The 21,314-nt window shown below is 44.1% G+C and overlaps 1 protein-coding gene across 1 annotated transcript in view; it reads right to left on the bottom strand.

Annotated features, from left to right (window-relative positions):
- Positions 1–1,184: 1,184 nt before the first annotated feature.
- The window catches only part of LOC103607303 (calmodulin-regulated spectrin-associated protein 1-like), a gene marked incomplete at its 3' end in the record, with an annotated part of 66,527 nt that continues 46,397 nt past the window's right edge, over positions 1,185–21,314 (bottom strand). The window contains 9 exon segments of the mRNA XM_008591820.1: positions 1,185–1,324; positions 1,721–1,940; positions 2,423–2,548; positions 3,497–5,927; positions 6,586–6,670; positions 7,163–7,254; positions 10,132–10,309; positions 20,104–20,200; positions 20,294–20,433. Coding sequence (XP_008590042.1) covers positions 1,185–1,324; positions 1,721–1,940; positions 2,423–2,548; positions 3,497–5,927; positions 6,586–6,670; positions 7,163–7,254; positions 10,132–10,309; positions 20,104–20,200; positions 20,294–20,433 — 3,509 coding nt within the window.

The following is a 21,314-nucleotide window of genomic DNA, read 5'->3' as shown; positions in this document are numbered from 1 at the left end:
CATAACAACTACAGTTCCTTGAAGTTGATATGACAAGCAAACAGAAAGGACATTGTTGGGTGGGAGGGAGGAGAAGGAGGAGGGAGGGAGGTTTTGGTAATGGGCCACAATAATCAACCACATTGTATATCGACAAAATAAAATTAAAAAAAAAAAAAAAAAAAGAATCCACAGTTCCTTAGAAGTATCTTCCACACTGCCCAGGAGAGAATGATAAGCCACAAGACACATAGACAGGAAAATACGACCCACAGTCAGCAGAGCCATGGCAACGCACACACACACATACATAAATAGAGGGCCACACAGGTGGAGAGAGAGTCCTCGCTGCTGCAGGCAGCCACCAACTCCAGCAGAGGAAGCAGGAACAAGGAGATCAGCAGAGGTCACTGAAGCCCTCGAGCAAAAGTTAAGTGATGTCCTGATGGGTCCCAGCACCTCCTCAAAAATTACTTTTTAATCGCAAAGGAAAAATTTTAATAATCACTGGAAAAACATAGCAAATGCCACCTTAAACAATCCAAGTAGACATGACCAGTTTTGGCACCTGCTTAGGAAGAAAACAACTCACTTCTGCGCTGCTCTAGGCAAACGTGCACAGCCTCAGTCTAACCATGGGGAAGCCCAAACTGGCAGGCAGCCTACAAAATAACTACAAAACAACTTATCACACACATCAAGGGCAGAAAAGACAAAGAAAGGCTAAGCAACAGCTCCGGGCTGAGGGAGACCAAAGAGACGTAGCATTTCAATGTGATGTGTGGTGCCAACCTGGATCCTGGACTGAGGAAAAAACACTCAGTTGTCAGGGATGCTATTGGGACAACTGGTGGCCCCTGAGCATGGACTGCAGGTCAGATCAAGTGCTGGTTTGATAACTGTAGTCCTTGTTCTGGGAAATATACATGCAAGCATTTATGGATACAGGGCTGCACTTCTTCACCTGACTCAGATGAGTAAACACCGCACATGTATGCACAGGACAGGAGGTACATGGGGAGAGAGGGTGATGAGGCAAATGTCCTGAAATTTACCCAACTGGTAAACTCAGTGAGGGCACTTAGGCATTCCTTGAGAAATTACTGCAACTGTTCTGTAAATGTGATAGCATATCAAAATTAAGGTCACAAAAGCATCTAACAGTTTTGAATCTGGAAGTTCCATTCTCCCCTTCTGAATATCACCCGGCCCACAACTGGCAGTCATCTCAGGCCCTCTTACCGCTGAGAAGGTGTGCCTCCCGAGTGAATGCTCTCAGGCTCTGTCGTTGCTGCCGAGGCCAAGGACAGGCTGGAGCCAGACTGAGTCTGGCTCAAGTTATCAGCTGCCAGAGACAAGAAACAGATGGTCCATGAAAAATTCCAGCAGACACGTATGTGTTCCCTAACCACATGGATGCCCTGCCCTAGGATGCAAGAGAGAGGAGCAGGCAGCAGCCCAGCCTCCTGGCCATCGGATATCTGCAGCTGCATCACCCCGTCATCCCCCGGCCCAGGGAAGCCTCTCTGCATCCGGAAGCATCCCAGCATCCCAGAGCCTGAGCAGTGGTCTCAACTTTCTCATCTCTCAGATGGGGACAATCATCCCCACCCTTCCCACCTCACACAGCTCTTGAGAACACCCAAAAGTGACGAAGGATGGGAGCCCGCCCTCTAAAGCGACAAGAACTTTGCACGTGTGAGGGACGACACATGAGGAGCCACGTGGTGAGGCTGCTTACGGGTGGAGGAGCACTTGGTTGCTGAGTCGCCACACGACTCTTCTCGGTGGACTGACTTTGGCCGTGGCTTCTTGGGCTTGGATTTAGGCTTGCCGAGGCCTTGCTCTTCTAACATCTGCTGCTGCTTCCTTCTCAAGTACTCCTGCTTGATGAGCTCTCGCCGTGCCTTCTCCTCCTCTTTCCGTACCCGATCTTCTTCAGCTTTGCGCCGGGCTTCATCCTGAGAGAAAAACACGTCCAAAATAATCCTGAGTTAAAAGGGACCCTTCTGTAGAATAAATCTACCACACGCCACCTCCAACAGCCAACACACAACTCGCCCAGCACTCGACCCGGCACTTTCCTTGGATTCCCTCTGATGGTCACTGGGACTGAGGGTAGACCAGTTTCTACAGGAGAGGAGCAGGCCCTGGAGTCGATCCACCCATGTTATAACACTCAGCCTTGCTGAAGAGCGCTGTGACCACAGGCAACCCGCTTCCCAAACTGCACAGCAGCACCTGAGTGCTGCCAACAGGACGCAGCGCATATAGCCCATGGGGCTCGTATGAACATGAGACCATCTTGCAAAGTGCTTAAACGAAGTGATGGGGACACAAGACCCCTCGATGCACACTCCTGTGGACCATGCATGATGGGGAGGACAGTGGACATGAGGGCTGACTGGGGGCCACACGGGAGAACCGGCTACCGGGCTTCATCCCGCTTGAGCTCAACTTCGGCCTCCAGCTGCTGCTTCCGCATGCGCGCCTCCTCGGCCTTGCGCTGCTGCTTCAGGAGGAAGGCCGCCCGCTTCTTGGCGAGTTCATCTTCTGCTTTCTGTTCATCCTGCAACACAGACACCCCATGTGCCATCACGGGAAACACCCTGCACAAGCCAATACAGGACTTGTTTCCCCGAGCAGCAGAGTTTAATATTCGCTTAGAAGATTTTCATGCACAGACCAAAGATATTTTTAGTCTTTTTTAAACTGATGAACAGACATTTCTTTGTAGACTCTAAAGTACAAATGCAAAAAAAATGCCACTCAGAAGACATTCATTGTCGGCCAAACTTCCAATTGTCTCACACAGAATTCAGTTTGCCTTAAAAACCACACACTTATTTCCAAAATATGAGCCGATACTAAAGTTGATTATTAATTTGTTTACATTTTAAAAGTACAAACACCAAATAAAGCAAGCATCTGTTGATAAGATAAATGTGGTGGTTCTGTGTTACACCGTCCACTTTCATAACAGCTAGAAAGAAAAGCAGATGCTATTAAAATGAAAGAAGTCCTCACAGTTCATGTTTCTCTTCATTTCTACGAAGAAGATTGTAAGAATAGCACAGATAGAGAGGAGCAAAAATGTTTGTTCGAGTTTCTGTACCTGTCCAGGCTCTGTGCCAGTGTCAGCAACCTCAGCACACGGGCCACAGCCATCTGCCACCACCAGTGTTTGTAGGGCCTTTAAGCTATCAACATTTTCTACATTTTTAAATGGTTGAAAAACCATCAAAAGAAAAATATTTTGGGATACATGAAAATGACATGAAATTCAAATTACAGAGACCACAAGAAAGTGCTTCACCAGCACACAGCCAGGCTCATTCCCATGCATACGTACTGTGGCAGCTGCGCTTGGCAGAGCTGAGTCCTGGTGAGAGACTCCCATGGCCTCCACAGCCACGCCCGTTACCTCCCTGCTCTGACCTCCAGCCCTTTGTAATGCCCTCGCAATGGAGATGGAGTGAGAGACCCCACCTCAAACAAGTGCTGCCAATTCCTTTACCTTGAAGAAGAAGCCAACCCCAGGCTTCTGGTCCCCTTCACTGGTAAGATCCGTCGAGCCATCGAGGCTCGCCATCTCTCCATCCTCTTCGGAGGCCTTCAGGTCTGCAAGGTCCACTTCAGTGAGGCTGGCCTTGCTCCGGAGCCGTTCTTCCACATGGACATTCTCTTTTCCTGGGGTATCCGCGGAGCTCAGCCCTGCCTCTCTCCCACTGGTATCCAGAGCTTCTTGGAAGCTCATTTGTTCTGATATGATGTTTGCATCTTTGGAAGAAGACAGAATGAACGTCCGCTGGTTGCTTTCATCATGGAGCCTGTAACTGTCGAAGAGACACCTTTCATGAGGGTCACTGCCAGGGTCTGCAGCATTCTCCACGCCTGGGCTGGAGGGCGTCCGAGCGTGGTTACTCGGGGGGAAGGACCTCAAATGCGGGAGAGTCTCTATACTGGGTGTTGGGGTTTTACTTCGAGAAGAGCCCTGCTGCCTGTCTTTTGGGACCTTCAGCTCAGCTGGTCTTCCTGAGCGAGAATTCCGACCCTGACCAAGACGAGGGGGTTTGCGGTGACCAGACACTCCGGTTGGAGAGAGCGGCTCGACAAAGTGGATTGATGCTTTCACTTTTTGGTCCTGTGTGTTATTTTTAGAACATGGAGTTTGTACTGTAGGAGATTTCATAAGAAGTTGTTCTTGCTGCTGAGAGATCTTTAAGATAGCCTGCTGCAGTGTGCTAATGGTTTCATTAAGTTTCTCAATGGAAAGGTCACATTCATTCATATCTACAACCTCACCAATGTTATCTTCCAGGAGAACAGCAGAAATCACCTTATTTTTCTCCATATCATGTACAGCAGCAGGGTCTTTTGGTTTATGCTGCTGAACAAAAGCCAGGCCTTCTCTGTCCACACCTGGAGATTCATTGAGTAGACCTTCCTGCTCTCCCCTCATGAGCAGCTCCTCAGCTTTAGAAGCCCCATCCTCAAAGCCCTCTCCATCGTGCTGAGAACACCCCCGTGCAAAGTGCTCTGGTTTAAGTGGCTGAGCAACGGTGCCAGCCTTGCCCTTCTTCACCACATGCAGAAACGCGGCCTTGCCCAGTGTCAGGCGCTGCCGTGCCGACAGCGCCTCCATCTTCTTTTTCTGGGCCTCGATGGCTCTGCGCTTCTCCTCCAGCTGCATGTGCAGCTGCACCAGCTCGGATGCCAGCAGGCTGGCGGGGTCTCTGCCAGGCCTGCCCGGGCTCTGCTCTCTCTTTTGTCTCCACGTCGTCAGAGGCGCTGGGCCGCTCTCTGACGCATCTGGCGTGGTCTTCTGGGAGCTGCTGCTGCTGGACTTGGTCTCGCAGCTGTTGAGTCTCTGGAGCTTCCTTTCTGCGAAACTGGTCATCTTCACACTTCCGCTCGCCATGGAGACACTGCTGATCTGAGAGGCTGTGCTCAGACACGGGCTGGAGCGGCCACTGGCATCATCCTTGTCCTCATGCTCCTTCACCTTCATGTCCTCCTGCAGTTTGGCTGATTCTTCTTCACCAATGCATGCAGTGATGACCACTGGACGGTCCTCGCCAAGAAAGTCATGCCCAGCCTCCTCTACGTCCACAATGTCAGAGTCAGAATCCTGCCTCAGGACAGTCCATGGCTCTGAATCGTGGCAGTTGGGGCTTTTTGAGCAACTAACATATAACCCTCCCTCTGAGTCTTCATCGGCCCTGCCCACGTGAAGGAAGAAGCCATCAGCAGACTGCCCCTGAGATAGCGGATCGAATCCACCAATGGCCAGAGGCCCACCATGAGCTTCTCCTACAGCCTCTGCTGCCTGCAGCCCTGCCTGCAAGGGGTCGACGCTTGTAGGAAATTCTGAGCAAGGAATAGGGGTGAAAGTCCTATTCAAGTCACGACCACTGTGACTGCTGGTCACTTTCTTTCGTACCAAGGGTGGGTGGCCCTCGCTGGACCTCTTGGATGTGATGCTCCTAGGTCTCCCTTCTCCGAGTTCATCTTCCTTAGTAATAATCTGCTTCTCTTTTGCTGGCTTAAGCACTGCCGGCATCAAGGGCTCCAAGAAAAAGCTGTCAGGCTTGCTTTCTAAGACGTCCACCTGCCTCTGTGGAGACCTGGCACCTGCCATCAGGCCTAAGGCCCGAGGCGAGGCCCTTGGGACGTCCGGGTCCCCACGGTGGGGAGCCATCTCTGTTCTAATTATGGCCACAAGTTCTTCCTCCTCGTCCTCAATACTGACATTGTTCAGAAGGCTCTTCCCATTGGTCTTTATGACTGCAGGGTGTGGCTGGTTCTGCGGGGTTAGGTTCACGATGTTGGATGCCAAGCTGTCCTTGCTAATGGAGCGGGCCAAGCTGACAGTGTCACCAGAGCTGGGATCCATGTCGCAACTCACAGCATGATGGAGCGCAAAGGGCGTCGGTTGGGACACAGGCCTGAAACACAGGGATAGAAACCCACTGGGTATACCACACTCAACACAGACTGAGGGACCAGAATACCAATGAAAAGAGAACATGAAGCTCACATTCGGAGACTTAAACAAACCCTCACCCAGAGGAAAAGAAAATCAGAGGTAATTTTAATTTAGTGACTCTCAAACATTTTGGTCCCAGGATCCCTTTACACCCTTAAAAATTACTGAGGACCCCAAAGAGCTTTTATTCATTATATTTATCAATATTAATCTCTCCTTATCATACTAGAAGTTAAAGCTCATACATTTTTAAAACATGGATTTAAAATCACAGTAATAAGTCCACCACATGAAAATGACTATATTTCCTAAAACACAAAAGCATATACTGTAAAGAGCGGCATCACTTTACACATTCGTAACCTCTGATATCTGGCCAGACCCTCATATTTGATTCTACCTGTTGCAATACCAAACATCACACAGCCTCTGGAAAATTCCACGGTACGCTCACAAGAGAATGAGGGTGGGAAAAGGCATTTAACATCTTAGCGTTGTTATGAAAATAATTTTGACCTCATTAACTCCCTAAAAGGGTCTCGGTGCTCCTGAGGCATCCCTGGACCATTTCTTGAGAATGCTGCTAGAAGCATCTTTGACATGTAGGGAGTGATCACCTGGTTTTCTTTTCTGGCCATGCTAGGGCTGCACCTCGTGGCTGACCATCGACACGGGTTAAAGAATGAGATCGATGTCGCTGATCTGCAGCAGAGGAAGTAATAAATGTGCTCAGTGTTAAGTAACCAACTTTACACCATTTGAAATTCTTTCAGCACAATAACCATTTCTCCAGAAAATGAATCATAATTCCGTATACCAAAGCTGCTCAAGGAGAACAGACAATCAACAGTACAGTTCTCAGTAATTCCAAGGATAAGCAATGTGTGACTCAACAGTAATCAGTCCAAACATGAAGTAAGGTAACCTGACTACAAGTGAACCTCAATATACATACATCCTTGTTCAGGTACAATGAAGCAATTTTGTGTATACTACGTATAATTTGACTTCGGTGATATTTTCACTACAAGACTATAAATTCTAAGGTAAATCAATGCACATTGAAATTTATTCCACTACAGTCTTCTTAACTGACATCAGAATAGATTACTGAATTCTCAGAAGCATTATCTTACTAAACCACAGGGAGCAGAAACTAAAGAAAGGGATGATGAGAGGAAAATGACGTCTCACCAAGCATGTCCTCTCCCGATGCCATTTTTTGCTGTTTCTGTCTCAGGGGCAACAGAGGATGGGACGGGCTAAAAGCAGAAGTTCCTTTCCCACTAGATGGACAAAAAATTCAAGAGTAAACAGTTTATCACACTTGAAGTTGAAAAGCAAATGCAAAAGAAACTACAAAGACCATCATAAATCCACACCAATGTGTGAGAAACTCACAGATTCGTTGAGAAAAATTAATTACTATAAAAATGAACCAAAACAGTACAAGAACATCATATATTTGGTATAAATATCTAAAAACTGCATTAGAGGACATAGTGAGTGACTTCTGTTTCTGATTTGTAATACAACCAGTTTAAAATTTTAACAGCAAAATTCCAGTAAGCAATTAGGATTATCTGTTGAGATAAGCAAAAGGAGAAACAGGAAAAGTGATCATTTGAAAATATGATTTTCAAAAATGCATACTACTGGTTCACAAAAAACCAGAGAACTTCAAACGCAAAGGAGACCATAATAGTAATCGCGAGGATAAACCCCACTGTATTAAACCACAACTCTGACATGGTGATGAGAATTTGAACATGAACCCACCATAAAGCAGCAGGAACGCTCCCACACAGCTGGTAAGAGTGTAAAAACGTAAATTGTTAGAGACCGATATGGCAACATCTGTGAAAAGCTCTTGAGTTATTCACGCCTTTTCTTCTTCTTGGATCATGGCTTAAGAAACAGAATGACCAGAGGCACAAAGAGTGCACAGGTGTGAAGACACTCGGTCCTGATGAAGAGTGTGCAGAGAAGGTGCTGCTCACACGCACAAAGCTGGGTGCTGTTTTAACACGTTGATACACATGGAACAAATACCGGGCAGCACCTGCCACCCTGCTGGCACCAGTGCTCCACCCCACCCCAGAAAACATGCCCACGCTGCATGGCAGTGATTCTGGCTGTTTCATTTTGGGGAGAATTTGGCAAAGGGACAACTCACAAAGGTGAGGGTAGGGTGGAGGGAACTGCAGGGGACAGCTCAACACCCTGGGTTGTAGCTACCATGTCTGGGCCTAAAGAGGCAGAGACAGGGAGAGGTCACCCAGAGCCCAAAGAGAAAAATACCACAGAGTCAGAATGAAAGAAAGCCAATGAGTGAAAGCACCATGGGGGAGAGACAGTCAAGGATGCAGGAGCCCAGAGAAGCCAGGCAGCCTGGGCCTAAAGAGGCAGAGACAGGGAGAGGTCACCCAGAGCCCAAAGAGAAAAATACCACAGAGTCAGAATGAAAGAAAGCCAGTGAGTGAAAGCACCATGGGGGAGAGACAGTCAAGGATGCAGGAGCCCAGAGAAGCCAGGCAGGAGGGTGGGGGCATAACAGTGCATGGCTCTGTACATGGGCAAAAGCCATAAACCTCCAGCCTACACGCTGGCGGAAAGGTGATTTGCAGCAGAAGAATTTTCAACAAATGGGAGAATCTTCACCACATATTGTCAGGTGAAAAAATCAGGAACAGAATGTACACAACACCAATTTTGTTCAAAACTCAACTTCCTGTGTACACATACACATTGCGTATTTTGGATCTAACGATGGAGAAGCAAAGAGGAGAAAGGAGGCTGAGTGTCCACACTGGGCACCCACACGTGCAGCACTGGCCTCAAGGGTCTCGCCCTGCTCAGTGGCTACCTGTGCCCACAGGGCTCAGAGGCACAGCTTTCCCCTCTGCTTTGAGCGCTGGGTCTTAAAGCTCCTGCATACAGAATGTGTCCAAACCCCTCCCTCACTCAGCTCCCCCCACCCTCAGGCCTATGCCCCCTCCAAAAGGCCAGCGCCTCAGCAACAAGCACTGCCTGCACTGCTTCTCACGCCCAAGACCCAGAGCCTCAGCGACTCCTCCCTCCCCTCTTATCTCTGGCCAAACAACCTGAAACACAGAGTTTGGTTTATGCCACACTGTCTCACTGAACCACTCACTTATGTGGATTATTTCCAATTACTTTTGAATACTGTTTGAATCTTAAATCCCAATTCAATCTCCACATTTTAAAAATGGCTTTCCATTTTAAAAGTATCTTCTGCCCATGCAGGTCCCTGGGGACACTGACTTGCTCTGGGCTGGAACAAGCCACCGGCCCTTTGGCTCCTATGCACGAAGGTCACACTGACTCCAAGTGAAGATCCCTTCATCCTCTCCCTAAATTTTGGGAGCGGTCAACCCACCCTGGATATGGTTATCCAAATTAGGTCTTAATGATAAAAATTCATTTTCAAAAAAACACTTTTTAAACAACTATTTTTATATCAGCCATTAAATAGGTCTATTTACTTTTTCACGAAAACCAAGTTAACTGTTCACTGAAGTTAATGAAGCAAATTGATACTCTTTATGATCAATCACAAAGAGTGAAGAACTCACTTGAAATGCAGAACACTTCCTTGTTTATATTCCATCAGACTATGATACGAAGCAGATTTAAACTACTCAATTTTTCTAATCTTTAGATCATTTTTAAAACAGTAAAATATATTACAGAAAAGATAACAGAGAAATATCTTTTCCATAAACAATGTTAGAAGCGGATGCATAACCTTTACGGAATTTCAAGCTAGCGGACATAAGAGGCTAGCATCGTTCCTGGCTTCTGGGGAGGGGACTGAGTGGGCAGAGGGGCAGGGTAGGAGGACAATCCCACCTTTTGTAAGCTACTCTTTTGTACTTTTTGCATTATCTATTAAAAAAAAATAACTTCAATTAGAATTTCAAACTAACACAAAAAGGGAAACACAATGGTGAATTTCTGGGGAGGGGACTGAGTGGGCAGAGGGGCAGGGTAGGAGGACAATCCCACCTTTTGTAAGCTACTCTTTTGTACTTTATGCATTATCTATTAAAAAAAAAAATAACTTCAATTAGAATTTCAAACTAACACAAAAAGGGAAACACAATGGTGAATTAATTCTGAAAGGAGAAAGACAGACTTACAGATATTCAGATTCTTCGGGGTGTAGGTAGTACCTGTGACAGCCTTCAGCCGGCAGCTGGGCGGGTGGCTGCAGGTCGGCTGGGCTCACTGCAGCAGGGCTGCCCATGAAACTGCGTTTGGTTGCATTGGAGATAGGTACAGGAGGGCGACTGCTTTTTTGGTGTAACACTGTTTTAGCTGCAGAAATAGCAATTTTACAGAAATACTCATATTACAGTTGCAATACTAACAAGCATAGAGAAAAAACCCTGCAGCTTATATAGGCACTCAAATAACTTTTACTTGAAACCAAACTTCTCAGGGAAAAAAATGGTTTCAGGTTTAACAAATGTACTCTGTAATAACAAGCACTACAAATATTATACCAAAATAAATACCAAACTTAGAGGATTCGACACAGATCAGAACAAAAGAACTGACAAAGAACATAGCCAGCTGCTGGGTCCTATCTTATAAGCAGCATCCAGCACCTGCCCTGCAACTCCTCCACCGGGGCTGCTCCAAACCCATGCTCCACCTACCATCCCACTTGGTGTTGGATATGATGCCACGCTGCCCCATCCTCCTCAAGGAAGATGTGCTGCTGCAGCTGCAAAGGCCACCTGGCTTGGCTCAGCTCATGAGGAGCGAAGGCAGGTCAGAAAGGCCCCACTTGGGGCCCAGTGTGTAAGCGGTCGCTTTGGCAGGTCCCTTCAGCCCCAGCCCCTGTGGGGCCAGTTGAGGTGCTCGGCCTAGCATGCAGCTTCACCCGCACCAGCCCACACCTGCTTGTCCACCTCCCTCCCAGAGGCCCAGCCCTGACCAGTGACTGTTCCCAAGGCTGCTTCCCAGAGAACTCACCTGCAGCTGGTGGTGTCAGGAGCAGCTCAAGGTGAGAGACGGGCTTTGGAGCTGGGTACCCTCCCTGCCCAGATGGCAATGAGGACCCACCAGTGGGGACCCATGGGAGGGAACATACTAGCTGACATGGGGACAATGGGGTGAATGCTGCACCAAGCTCCACCAAAGCTCCAAGAAAAAGATAAGGAAGGTTGTGAGACTGCAACCGGAAACCAAAAGCTAGGAATGAAAGCTGAGGGTACGAAGCTACACTCTACTGCAGACAGAAGCCAGGCCCAGGACTGAATGGCTCCCTAGGAGGCAAAACCCCCAACCTATGAAGGCTGCTATACCAAGGTCAGGCCCTGGATGGGAAGGAACGAGACTATGACACACGGGATATGGACTTCTGGGCCTTCAAATTCTCAGATTCCCTGGAACTCTCTGAGCCTGCAGAAGAGGGCACCCCTCTCTGTTAAGAGCCAGCTGCCCTGTGCTTTGGGACAATGCAGAGAACCCTCTCTCAAGATGACATATGCCCCCCCAAAGACACTTATAATCAAATTGTCAAAAGTCAAACACAAAGAGAATTTTGAAAGCAGCAAGAGAAAAGTGACTCATCCCATACAAGGGAACCCCCATTGGACTATCAGTGGATTTCTCAACAGAAACCTGAGGGCCAGAAGAAGGGCCTGAAAGTGCTGAAAGAAAAAGAAAAAGTCAACCAAGAATACTATACCCAGCAAAGCCATCCTTCAAAAATGAAGGGGAGATAGGACTTTCTCAGACAAACAAAAGCTGAGGGAATTCATCACCACTAGACCTGCCTTACAAAAAATGCTAAAGGGAATTCTTCAAGTTGAAACTTGAAACAGGAGGACACTAAACAGCAACACAAAGATGTAGAAAGTATGAAACCCATTGGTAAAAGCAAATATATATACAAAAACAGAATACTGTATTACTATAACAGCGGTGGGTAAATTGCTTTTAATCCAATTATAAAAGTTAGAAGACAAAAGAATGAAAAATAATTATTATAAGTATATTATGTTAATGACTACATAATATAAATAGTTGTAAATTGTGACATCGATAGTACATAATATGAAGGGGGGGAATGTAAAAGCTGATTGTTCTTGCATGCAAGTGAAGGTAAGTTGCTATCAGTTTAAAACAGACTGCTACAAGATATCTTATGTAAGCCCCAATAAACACAAAGAAAATACCTATATAGAAGTTCCATAAAAGAAAAAGAGAAAGAAAACAAAGAATATCAATACAAAAAACAAGAAAACACAAATGAAGACAACAAGAGAAAAAGAGGAACAAAATAACACAAACAGAAAACAGTTAACAAAATAGCAATAGGCAAATAGTTCTCTATCAATAATTACTTCAAATGTAAACAAACACCAATCAAAAGATACAGAGTGGATGAATGGATTAAAAACCAAAACCCAACTAACACTGTCTATAAAGAAACTCACTGTAGACTGAAGGACACATGTAATACTGAAAGTGAAGAGATGGAAAAACATATTCCATGTTTTTCAAATGGAAACCAAAAGAAAGCAAGAATGGCTATACTTACACCAGACAAAAAATAGACTTTAGGTCAAAAACTCTCTAGAGACAAAGAAGGTCATTATGTAATGATAAAAGGGTCAATTCAAATAGGAAGGTACAACAATTGTAAAAATATATGCATCCAACATCAGACCTAATTATATAAAGCAATATTGACAGATCTGAAAGGAGAAATAGACAGTGATGGAGTTTGGATGTGTTGTCCCCTCCAAAACTCGTGGGAATTTGATCTCCAATGTGGCAGTGTTGGAAACTGATTGAGTCATGGGGGCGGATCCCTCATGAACAAATTAATGCTCTCCCTGGGGGAGGAGGGGTAGTGAGTTCTCGCTCTATTAGTTCCCGTGAGACCTGATTGTTTAAAGGACCCTGGCACCTCCTCTCTCTCTCTTGCTTCCTCTCACGATGTGATCTGCTTGTACCCGCCATCTGCCCGCCACTTTCCGCCATGAGTAGAAGCAGTCTGAGGCCGATGCCAGATGCAGCTGTCCCAGAATCGTAAGCCAAATAAACCTCTCTTCTTTATAAATCACCCAGTCTTGGGTATTCTGTTATAGCAACACAAAATGGACTAAAACAACATTCTTCTTATGTACACATGGACCATTCTCCAAGATAGGTCATGTGTTAGGCCACAAAGCAGGTCTAAAATTTAAGAAGATTAAAATCATACCAAGTTGGAGGAAAATGAAGGAGAACACCTGTTAAAGATGGAGGCACTCTTGCTCTCCAGGATTTAGACTGTCAGCAGAAATGCAAAAAGAGACTGGGTCAGCAAAAATTTGAAAAGCTTAACCACAAACCACAGACTTCCTCTTGAGTTACGTAGGAGACAGGGAGGTATGGGAGGGGTTTACAGCTGGCTAAAACATATATAAGACATGCCTTTACCCAGTAAAGTTGCTTAGTGCATGCACTAAGCCCCAGAACTTTGTGTCTGGTCTCTGGTTGACCACCTCCCCAGGCAGCAGCCCCTAGCTCAAGGTATGCCTTGAGCAACTCACCTTGCTGCACTCTCTTGGCAGGGCTTTGTGTGGCACTGCTCCCTGAGGGACTCCTGGCAGAGATTAAGTGTACTGCCTCCTGAGACCACCAGGACCAAGAGAAAAATGCACCGAGTATGTTTTCTAACCACAATGGAACAAAACTAGAGAACAGTAATAGCAAGAAAACAGGAAAATTCACAAATATGTGGAAACTAAAGAACACACTCTTAAACAACCACAGAGTCAAAACGGAAATCAAAAGGGAATTTTAAAAAAATCTCAAGATGAACAAAAATGAAAACACAACATACCAACATTTCTGGGATACAGCAAAAGCAGTAATTACTGAGAGGGAGGTTTATAGTGATAAGCACCTACATTAACAAAGAAGAGAGACCTCAAATCAGCAAACTAACTTCACACCTCAAGGAACCAAAAAAGAAAGAACAAACTAAGGTCAAAGTTAGCAAAGGAAGAAAATAATAAAAATAAGAGCAGAAATAGATTAAACAGGGAATAGAAAAACAATAGAAAAAAAATCAAAGAAACTAAGCTAGTTTTTTGAAGAGATAAAATTAACAAACCTTTAGCTAGACTTAACTAAGGACAAAAGAGAGAAGACTTAAATAAGTAAAATTAGAGGTGTACATTTCAGATGCCTCAGAAATAAAAGTGATCATAGGAACTATTACGAACACTTATATGCCAACAAATTGGATAACTCAGAAGAAATGGGTAAATTCCTGGAAACATGCAACTATGCAACCTACCAAGACTGAATGAAGAAGAAATAGAAAGCCTACACAAACCAATAACAAATAAGGAGACTGAAGTAGTAATCAAAATTTTCCCAATAAAGAAAAGCTTCGGAACAGCTAGCTTTGTGGGTGAATTCTAACAAACATTTGAAGAATTAATAACAATCCTTCTTAAACTCCTCCAAAAAATAAAAGAGGGGACACTTCCAAACTTACTTTATGAAGGCAGCATCACACTGATACCAAAGCAAGAAAAAGACACAACAAAAAAAGAAAACCATCCAATATTTCTGATGAACATAAATGCAAAAATCCTCAATAAAATACTAGCAAACCGAATTCAACAGTACATCAAAAAGATTCTGCACAATGATCATGTGAGACTCATCCCTGGTTCAACACATGCAAATCACTGTGGAATATGACATCAACAGAATAAAAGATAAAAACCACATGATCTTCTCAAAAGTATGCAGAAAAAGTACTCGATAAAGTTCTACATCCACACATGATTTTTAAAACTCTACATAAAATAGGTACAGAAGGAACTTACCTCAAAACAATAAGGGCCATTTATAAAAAGACCGCTGCTAACATCATAATCACTGGTAAAAAACTGTAAGCTTTTCCTCTAAGATCTGGTACAAGGCAAAGATGCCCACTCTCACCACTTTTACTCAACATAGTACTGGAAGTTCTGGTCAATTAGGACAATTAGGTAAGAAAAAGAAAAAAAAAAAAAAAAGGCATCCAAATTGGAAAGGAAGAAGTAAAATTATCTCTGCAGATGTATGGTCCTATACATAGTAAACCCAAAGACTCCATTTAAAAAATATATTAGAATTAATAAATTCAGAAAGGTTGCAGAATATAAAATCAATATATAAAAATAAGCAGCATTTCTATACATTAACAGTCAACTATATGAAAAAGAAATCAAGAAAACCATACCATTTATGATTGCACCAAAAAGAACAAAATATTTAAGAATGAATTTAACCAAGGATGTGAAATATCTATAACATTGAAAAAGACAGAACATTTATGAAAGAAATTGAAGAGGACACAAGAAAATAGAAACACATCCCATGCTCACAGAGTGGATGGATTAATATTGTTAAAATGATCATACTATCCAAAGCAATCTACAAATCTCTATCAAATCTCTATCACTGTAAATCTCTATCAAAATTCTAATGTCATTTCTCACACAAATAGAAAAAAAAGAATCCTAAAATTTGGTATGGAAACACAAAAGACCCCAAATAGCCAAAGCAATCTTGAGAAAGAAGAACAAAGCTGAAGGCATCACACTTCCCGATTTGAGATTATACTACAAAGCTATAGTAATTAAAACAGCATGGTACTGACATTAAAATAAGACACACAGACCAATGAATCAGAATAGGGAGCCCAGGAAAAACCTCACACATATATAGTCAACTAATCTTTGACAAAGGCACCAAGAACACACTGGGGAAAGGACAGTCTCTTCAGCAGTGCTGAGAAAACTGGATATCCACATGCGGAAGAATGAAACTGAACCTGTATCTCACACTATATACAAAAATCAACTCAAAATGGATTGAAGACTTAAACGTAAGACCTGGAACCATTAAACTCTTTGGAGAAAACATAAGGAACAAGCTCCTTGACATTGGTCTTGGCAATGATTTTTTGATTACCACACCAAAAGCTCAGGTAACAGAAGCAAAAATAAGCAGGTGAGACTACATCAAACTAAAAAGCTGTTGCACAGCAAAGGAATGATCAACAAAATGAAAAGGCAGCCCATGGATTGGGAGAGAACACTTGTGAACCGTGTATGTATGAGAAACTCATGCAACTCAACAGCAAAAGAGCAAACAACCTGACTGAAAAATGAGCAATGGTCTTAAACAGACCTTCTTCCAAAGAAGACATACAGATGGTCAATAGGCACATGAAAAGTTGCTCAACATCACTAATTAGCAGGGAAATGCACATCAAAACCACAATGAGATACCACTTCACACCTGCCAGGATAGCTATTATAAAAGAGACAAGAGATAACAAGTGTTGGCAAGGATGTGGAGAAAAGGGAACCATTACACACTGTTGGTGGGGATATAAATTAATATAGCTGTTATGGAAAACAGCACAGAGGTTTCTCAAAAAGTTAAAAATAGAATTACCATATAACCCTTCTATAACTCTTCTAGTACAAACCCAAAGGAAATGAAATCAGTATCTCCAAGAGATACCTGCACTCCCATGTTCACTGCAGCATTATTCATAATAGCCAAGATATGGAAGCAACCTAAGTGTCCACTGATGGACAGCTGGATAAAGGAATTGTGATATACACATCATGGAATATTATCCAGCCTTAGAAAAGAAAAAGAAAAAGAAAACCGTATCATTCTCAACAACATAGATGAACCTGAAAGACATTATGCTAAGTGAAATAAGCCAGATACAGAAAGAAAAATACTGCTTGATCACACTTTATATGTGGAATCTAAGAAAGCAGAACTCATAGAAGCAGAGAGCAGAATGGTAGCTGCCAGGGGCTGGAGGGTGGGGGAAACGGAGATGTTGGTCATGGGTACAAAGGGTCAGTTACAAGATGAGTAAGCTCTTGGGATCTGAGAAACGGCATGGAGACTATAGTTAACAACATATCATAGACTTGATATTTGCTGAGTGTACCTTGAATACTCTGAACACACACACACACACACAGAAACACAAAGGTACCCACAGGAACAGACAATGTTAATTAGCTCCACTGCGTTATCAGTTCACTATGGAAATTAAAACATCACATGGAACACCTTAAACATAAACAATTTTAATTTAAAAGAATTTTTAAAGGCTATGACGTGCCCCTGCAGGACCTAAAGCCCCCCCACCCCCATGCCAGCTGCCACATGGCAACGAGCAGCCCACTCAGCTGCTCTCTACAGCTGCACAGGGATCCCTGATGACCAGAGATGAAAAAGGAAAAAGCCCAAGCTTGGTTAACAGATGGATTGATCCAGAATGCAGACAGACTCTGCTCTCAGCCACTCCCACACAAGGACAATGAGCACACACGGGGCCAGAGGCAGGGACGGTGACAAAAGGCACAACTCCCACCTGCCAATGCTGCTGCAAGGACCAATGCTGAGCCCCTAACATGGCACCAGTCCTTGAGGAGACCAACAAACTCCCTGCTGGCAAGCTGACTACATTGGGCCCCTTCCAGCCTGGAAGGCCAGTGATTCACCTGGACAAGAGCAGACACACATTCTGTGTGTGAGTGTTTGCCTTTCCCGGCAGCAGGGCTTCAGCTGGACCGGTATCGGATGGCTGACAGTATGATCCAGGGCACAGGCTCCCACATAAACCATAGCAGACCAGAGACACGCCTCCGAGCAAGGGAGGTACAAAGCAGGCCCAGGACCATGAGGCCTGCTGGCCGCGTCACATCCACAGGCAACTGTAAGCTGCAGCTGCTCCCTGGCACTCCCAACTCCTCATTCCCAAGGACCAGCAGGACAGAAGAGGGGCCGCCATTAAGACACCTCAGGCTTTGACAGATTTGCAGGTGCCGTTCCCTCCCCCAGTCCTGCAGCCTCCCAGTCTCTCTGTCCACTTTGCCTGAAAAGAGAACGCTTGTCCTTGGGAGGTCAGCCCTCCTCGCAGGCCCACTACCTCCTGGCCATCCGCCCTCACGGCACACAACACCGCTTCACAGCTACGTCAACCAAGCTGCGTTACACATTTGCACATGCAGCCAGCCCACCGCAGCACCTCACACCCAGCACCTGCTGCGTGAATCCACGTAACAGAGCGAGTCAGAGGACCCGGCGAGAACCCCAGCTGGACGTCTGTAGCACGACCTCCAAGAGCCCCGCAAAAGGAGAGCACACCAGCCGGGATTTGTGATGGGCCTATTGGAAGAGACCTTTTCCACTGGGTACAACAGGCCGAACCACCTCTTAAGCAATGGGAGGTCTCACAGGTTCTAGAGCTAGGGAGAATCATGACAAGGGTAGAAAGGAGAGGCCAGAGTAGACAGAGCTGCGAGGAGGCCACGGCATTAATGAAGGTGTATAACAATGAAAGCATATTCTATCACAAAAGCAGGCAGACTGCAAATGACTGTAAAAACAGTCGTTAGCAATAGCCCCGACTAGAGCTAACCTGAACTAAAATGAAGGAAAGGGGGTTGATAGTGACTACAGTATTTCTGGCTAGAAGATGGAATAGGTGTCCATGGAAGAAGAGCTAGGAAGGAAAGTTAAGTCTGGGGATGAAAAATCAGTTCAAGGCCATCTGTGAGGAGCTGAGGTGATCTGTCTGAGAACATTTAAATGCAAGGTAAACTGGCAGTCTTCTGAACTTTTTGTCTATCTCCTTATTGTAAAACACAATATATACATAGAAATCACAAAAAACATATGTAGACCTTAACACCGTAGAGTTCGGCATGCTTTTCAGCTTTATATGAATAAATTCATCCTGTACATGTTATTTTGTGTCTTCACTACTACAAGATTTTTCCCTGTAGCTGTAGCTCATACACTTCCAGTGTTGTATAGCATGCCACTGTAAGACACCACAATCTATCCTCCTGACTGTAGGTGCACATTTGGGAGCTTCCTTTCAGCTACTTGCTACAAGCACAGATGCTCTGCACATTTCTTCCCTGTCCCCTGAGGCACAAGTGCCAACGCTCCCTGGGGCACACACAATAGGTTCGGGTGTGCTAGGCCACAGAGTAGGCAAACCACAACACGGGGTAACACCAAACACTTCCCACCAAGGTCACTCCACTGTACACTCTCACCAGCAGTGATGAGAGTCCCACTGCCCGTCACCTTCCTTAACACCTGAGACTGACCAGTTGCTTTGCTAAGCTGGTGGGTGTATATATGTGCATCACTTATTCTAATTTGCCCCTGAATACTGAGGCTGAGCATCTTTTCCTAAGTTTACTGGGCTTCTGGAGTCCCACTTTCATGAAGTACCTATTCAGGTTTTTGCTCATTTTTCTATTGATTTTTCTTTTTTCTTTTCTAACTGATATGAATAACCTCTTTATATATTCTGGATACTAGTTATTTATCTGTTGTATATGCTGCAAGTATCTTTCGGAGGGGGAGAAAGTCTTAATTTTATTTTATTTATTTTGTGGGGAGTGGCAGCGAGCAGGTACAGGGATTCAAACCCTTGACCTTGGTGTCATCAGCACTGCACTCTCCCAGTCTTAATTTTAATGCAGCTGAATTATCAATCTCTTCCTTTGTGGCTGATATTTTTGTATTCTTTATAAGAATATCATTTCCTAACCCATGGTCATGAAGACATTCTCCTACGTTATCTTCTTAAAGCCTCCCTGATTGTCAATGCTGGCAGATTATTTTACTCTGTGGTAAACAGATTTTTTTCTCCCTTACTTTAAGGGGAAAAAGTAATAAATCTGGAGCATGAGAACAGCCACCATGGAATAGTTATACTTCCCAACCAGCATCGCCTGGAAGCTTTTCTCCAAATTACTCAGGCCTGTCCCTTGGATTCTGAGTCTGCAGGGGAAGGCGGGCCCAGGGCCGCACAGTCTGAAAGCTCTCTTCCAGTAACTGATGTGGACCACGATGGAAAGGATCAATACGACAAACGAATGTTATGACACAGGTCTCTGCTTTTCCAAAAGAAACTATTTAACTATAAAAACCACTGTTATACAAAAAAGGAGGAACCAATTGGTTATTCAGAAAGGACACTTTCTGAATACTGTATTTGGAATCTCTCAAAGAAATCACTATCAATGCATGGAAAGTTTGTCACTCACCATCTTTCAGCTCCTGAACATCCCTTGGCTGAACAAAATCTGGTTTGACATTTTCAAACCACCAAAAGAGCTCAGCAATAAAAACCATAACATTCGGCTGAAAGAAAAAACAAAAACAAAAAACAAGGACACAATAACTAGCTTATTAATACACAGTTTTAAAAGGGTGTGTTTAATAATTCATTATTACCTTTAACACTAAGGGAGCATACAGCATATCTTCCAAGGTGAGATAAAAACACTTATTAAGATATTCATTGGAGAATTCTCTCAGAAGCCGAATATTATACAGACTGTCGGCCATTGACGTTACCTCCTTTAAGCATATATCTAATAGATAAAAAGAAAAATTATAATTTATTATAATGATATTCTGCCTTATAAGAGGGAGAAAGAGTATAATTCTGAACTAAAAAAAACATTTTATATGAAGGTAGTGGTAATATTTAAGGTAAAAGCATTAAGAGATTTAAAGATTACAGTATTACAAGTAACATTAAATACAGAAGGAAAACATTCAGGAAAAAGCTGGAGAAATCTCCAGGATCTGAATTTAATGGCTAATATTTAAAAAGCATAACAGAAATTACCTGAAATTTGGAAGACTGGGTTTCCAAAATGAACAGTAACAATCACCTTTTAGTTTATAAAACAGCCTTGCTGCATGTAGCTAGTAAATGTTTGACCAAGTTTCTTTTACCAACTGGAAACTCTCTGAATGAGGTTATTTCCAGGTTTACAAAGTGGAGGAGAGGGAAGAGCATAAAATTTTAAATGTCAGACTTATCCAAGTCCACTCAGTGGTAATACAAGAATGTTACCAATCACAAAACTCAGGTGACTATACAGAGCACACAAGCTGGCTGTTGGCTATGAGCATCTGGGGTAGGACAGTCTTCCACCTGATGTTGTTTAGCAGGACATCAGACCCTTGATCAGTAAATGCCAGTGCAGGCAACAAGTCACTGTGGCCACTGAAAACGCCACCTCCTGGTATGGGGCAGGGGATGGCCTTCAGACTAGAGCTCTAGGACAGCAGGACACAACTCAAGACTGCATTAAAAGTAGCTGATTGAGTTAGCTTTGTTTTGCCCATAAATATTTACATATTAAAACAAAGGAATTTGAGAAATAAGTTATTTTTAAGTACATTTTATTCCTAAGCGGAAAAAAACATTTTGCTTTTTTTTTTTTTTTTTTGTCTTTTTTTC

This window comes from Galeopterus variegatus, unplaced genomic scaffold (assembly GCF_000696425.1).
Source record: "Galeopterus variegatus unplaced genomic scaffold, G_variegatus-3.0.2 Scaffold7320, whole genome shotgun sequence".
NCBI lineage: Eukaryota > Metazoa > Chordata > Mammalia > Dermoptera > Cynocephalidae > Galeopterus > Galeopterus variegatus.
The sequence above is the reverse complement of the archived record's forward strand: the minus strand, read 5'-3'. Positions and strand labels throughout refer to the sequence as shown.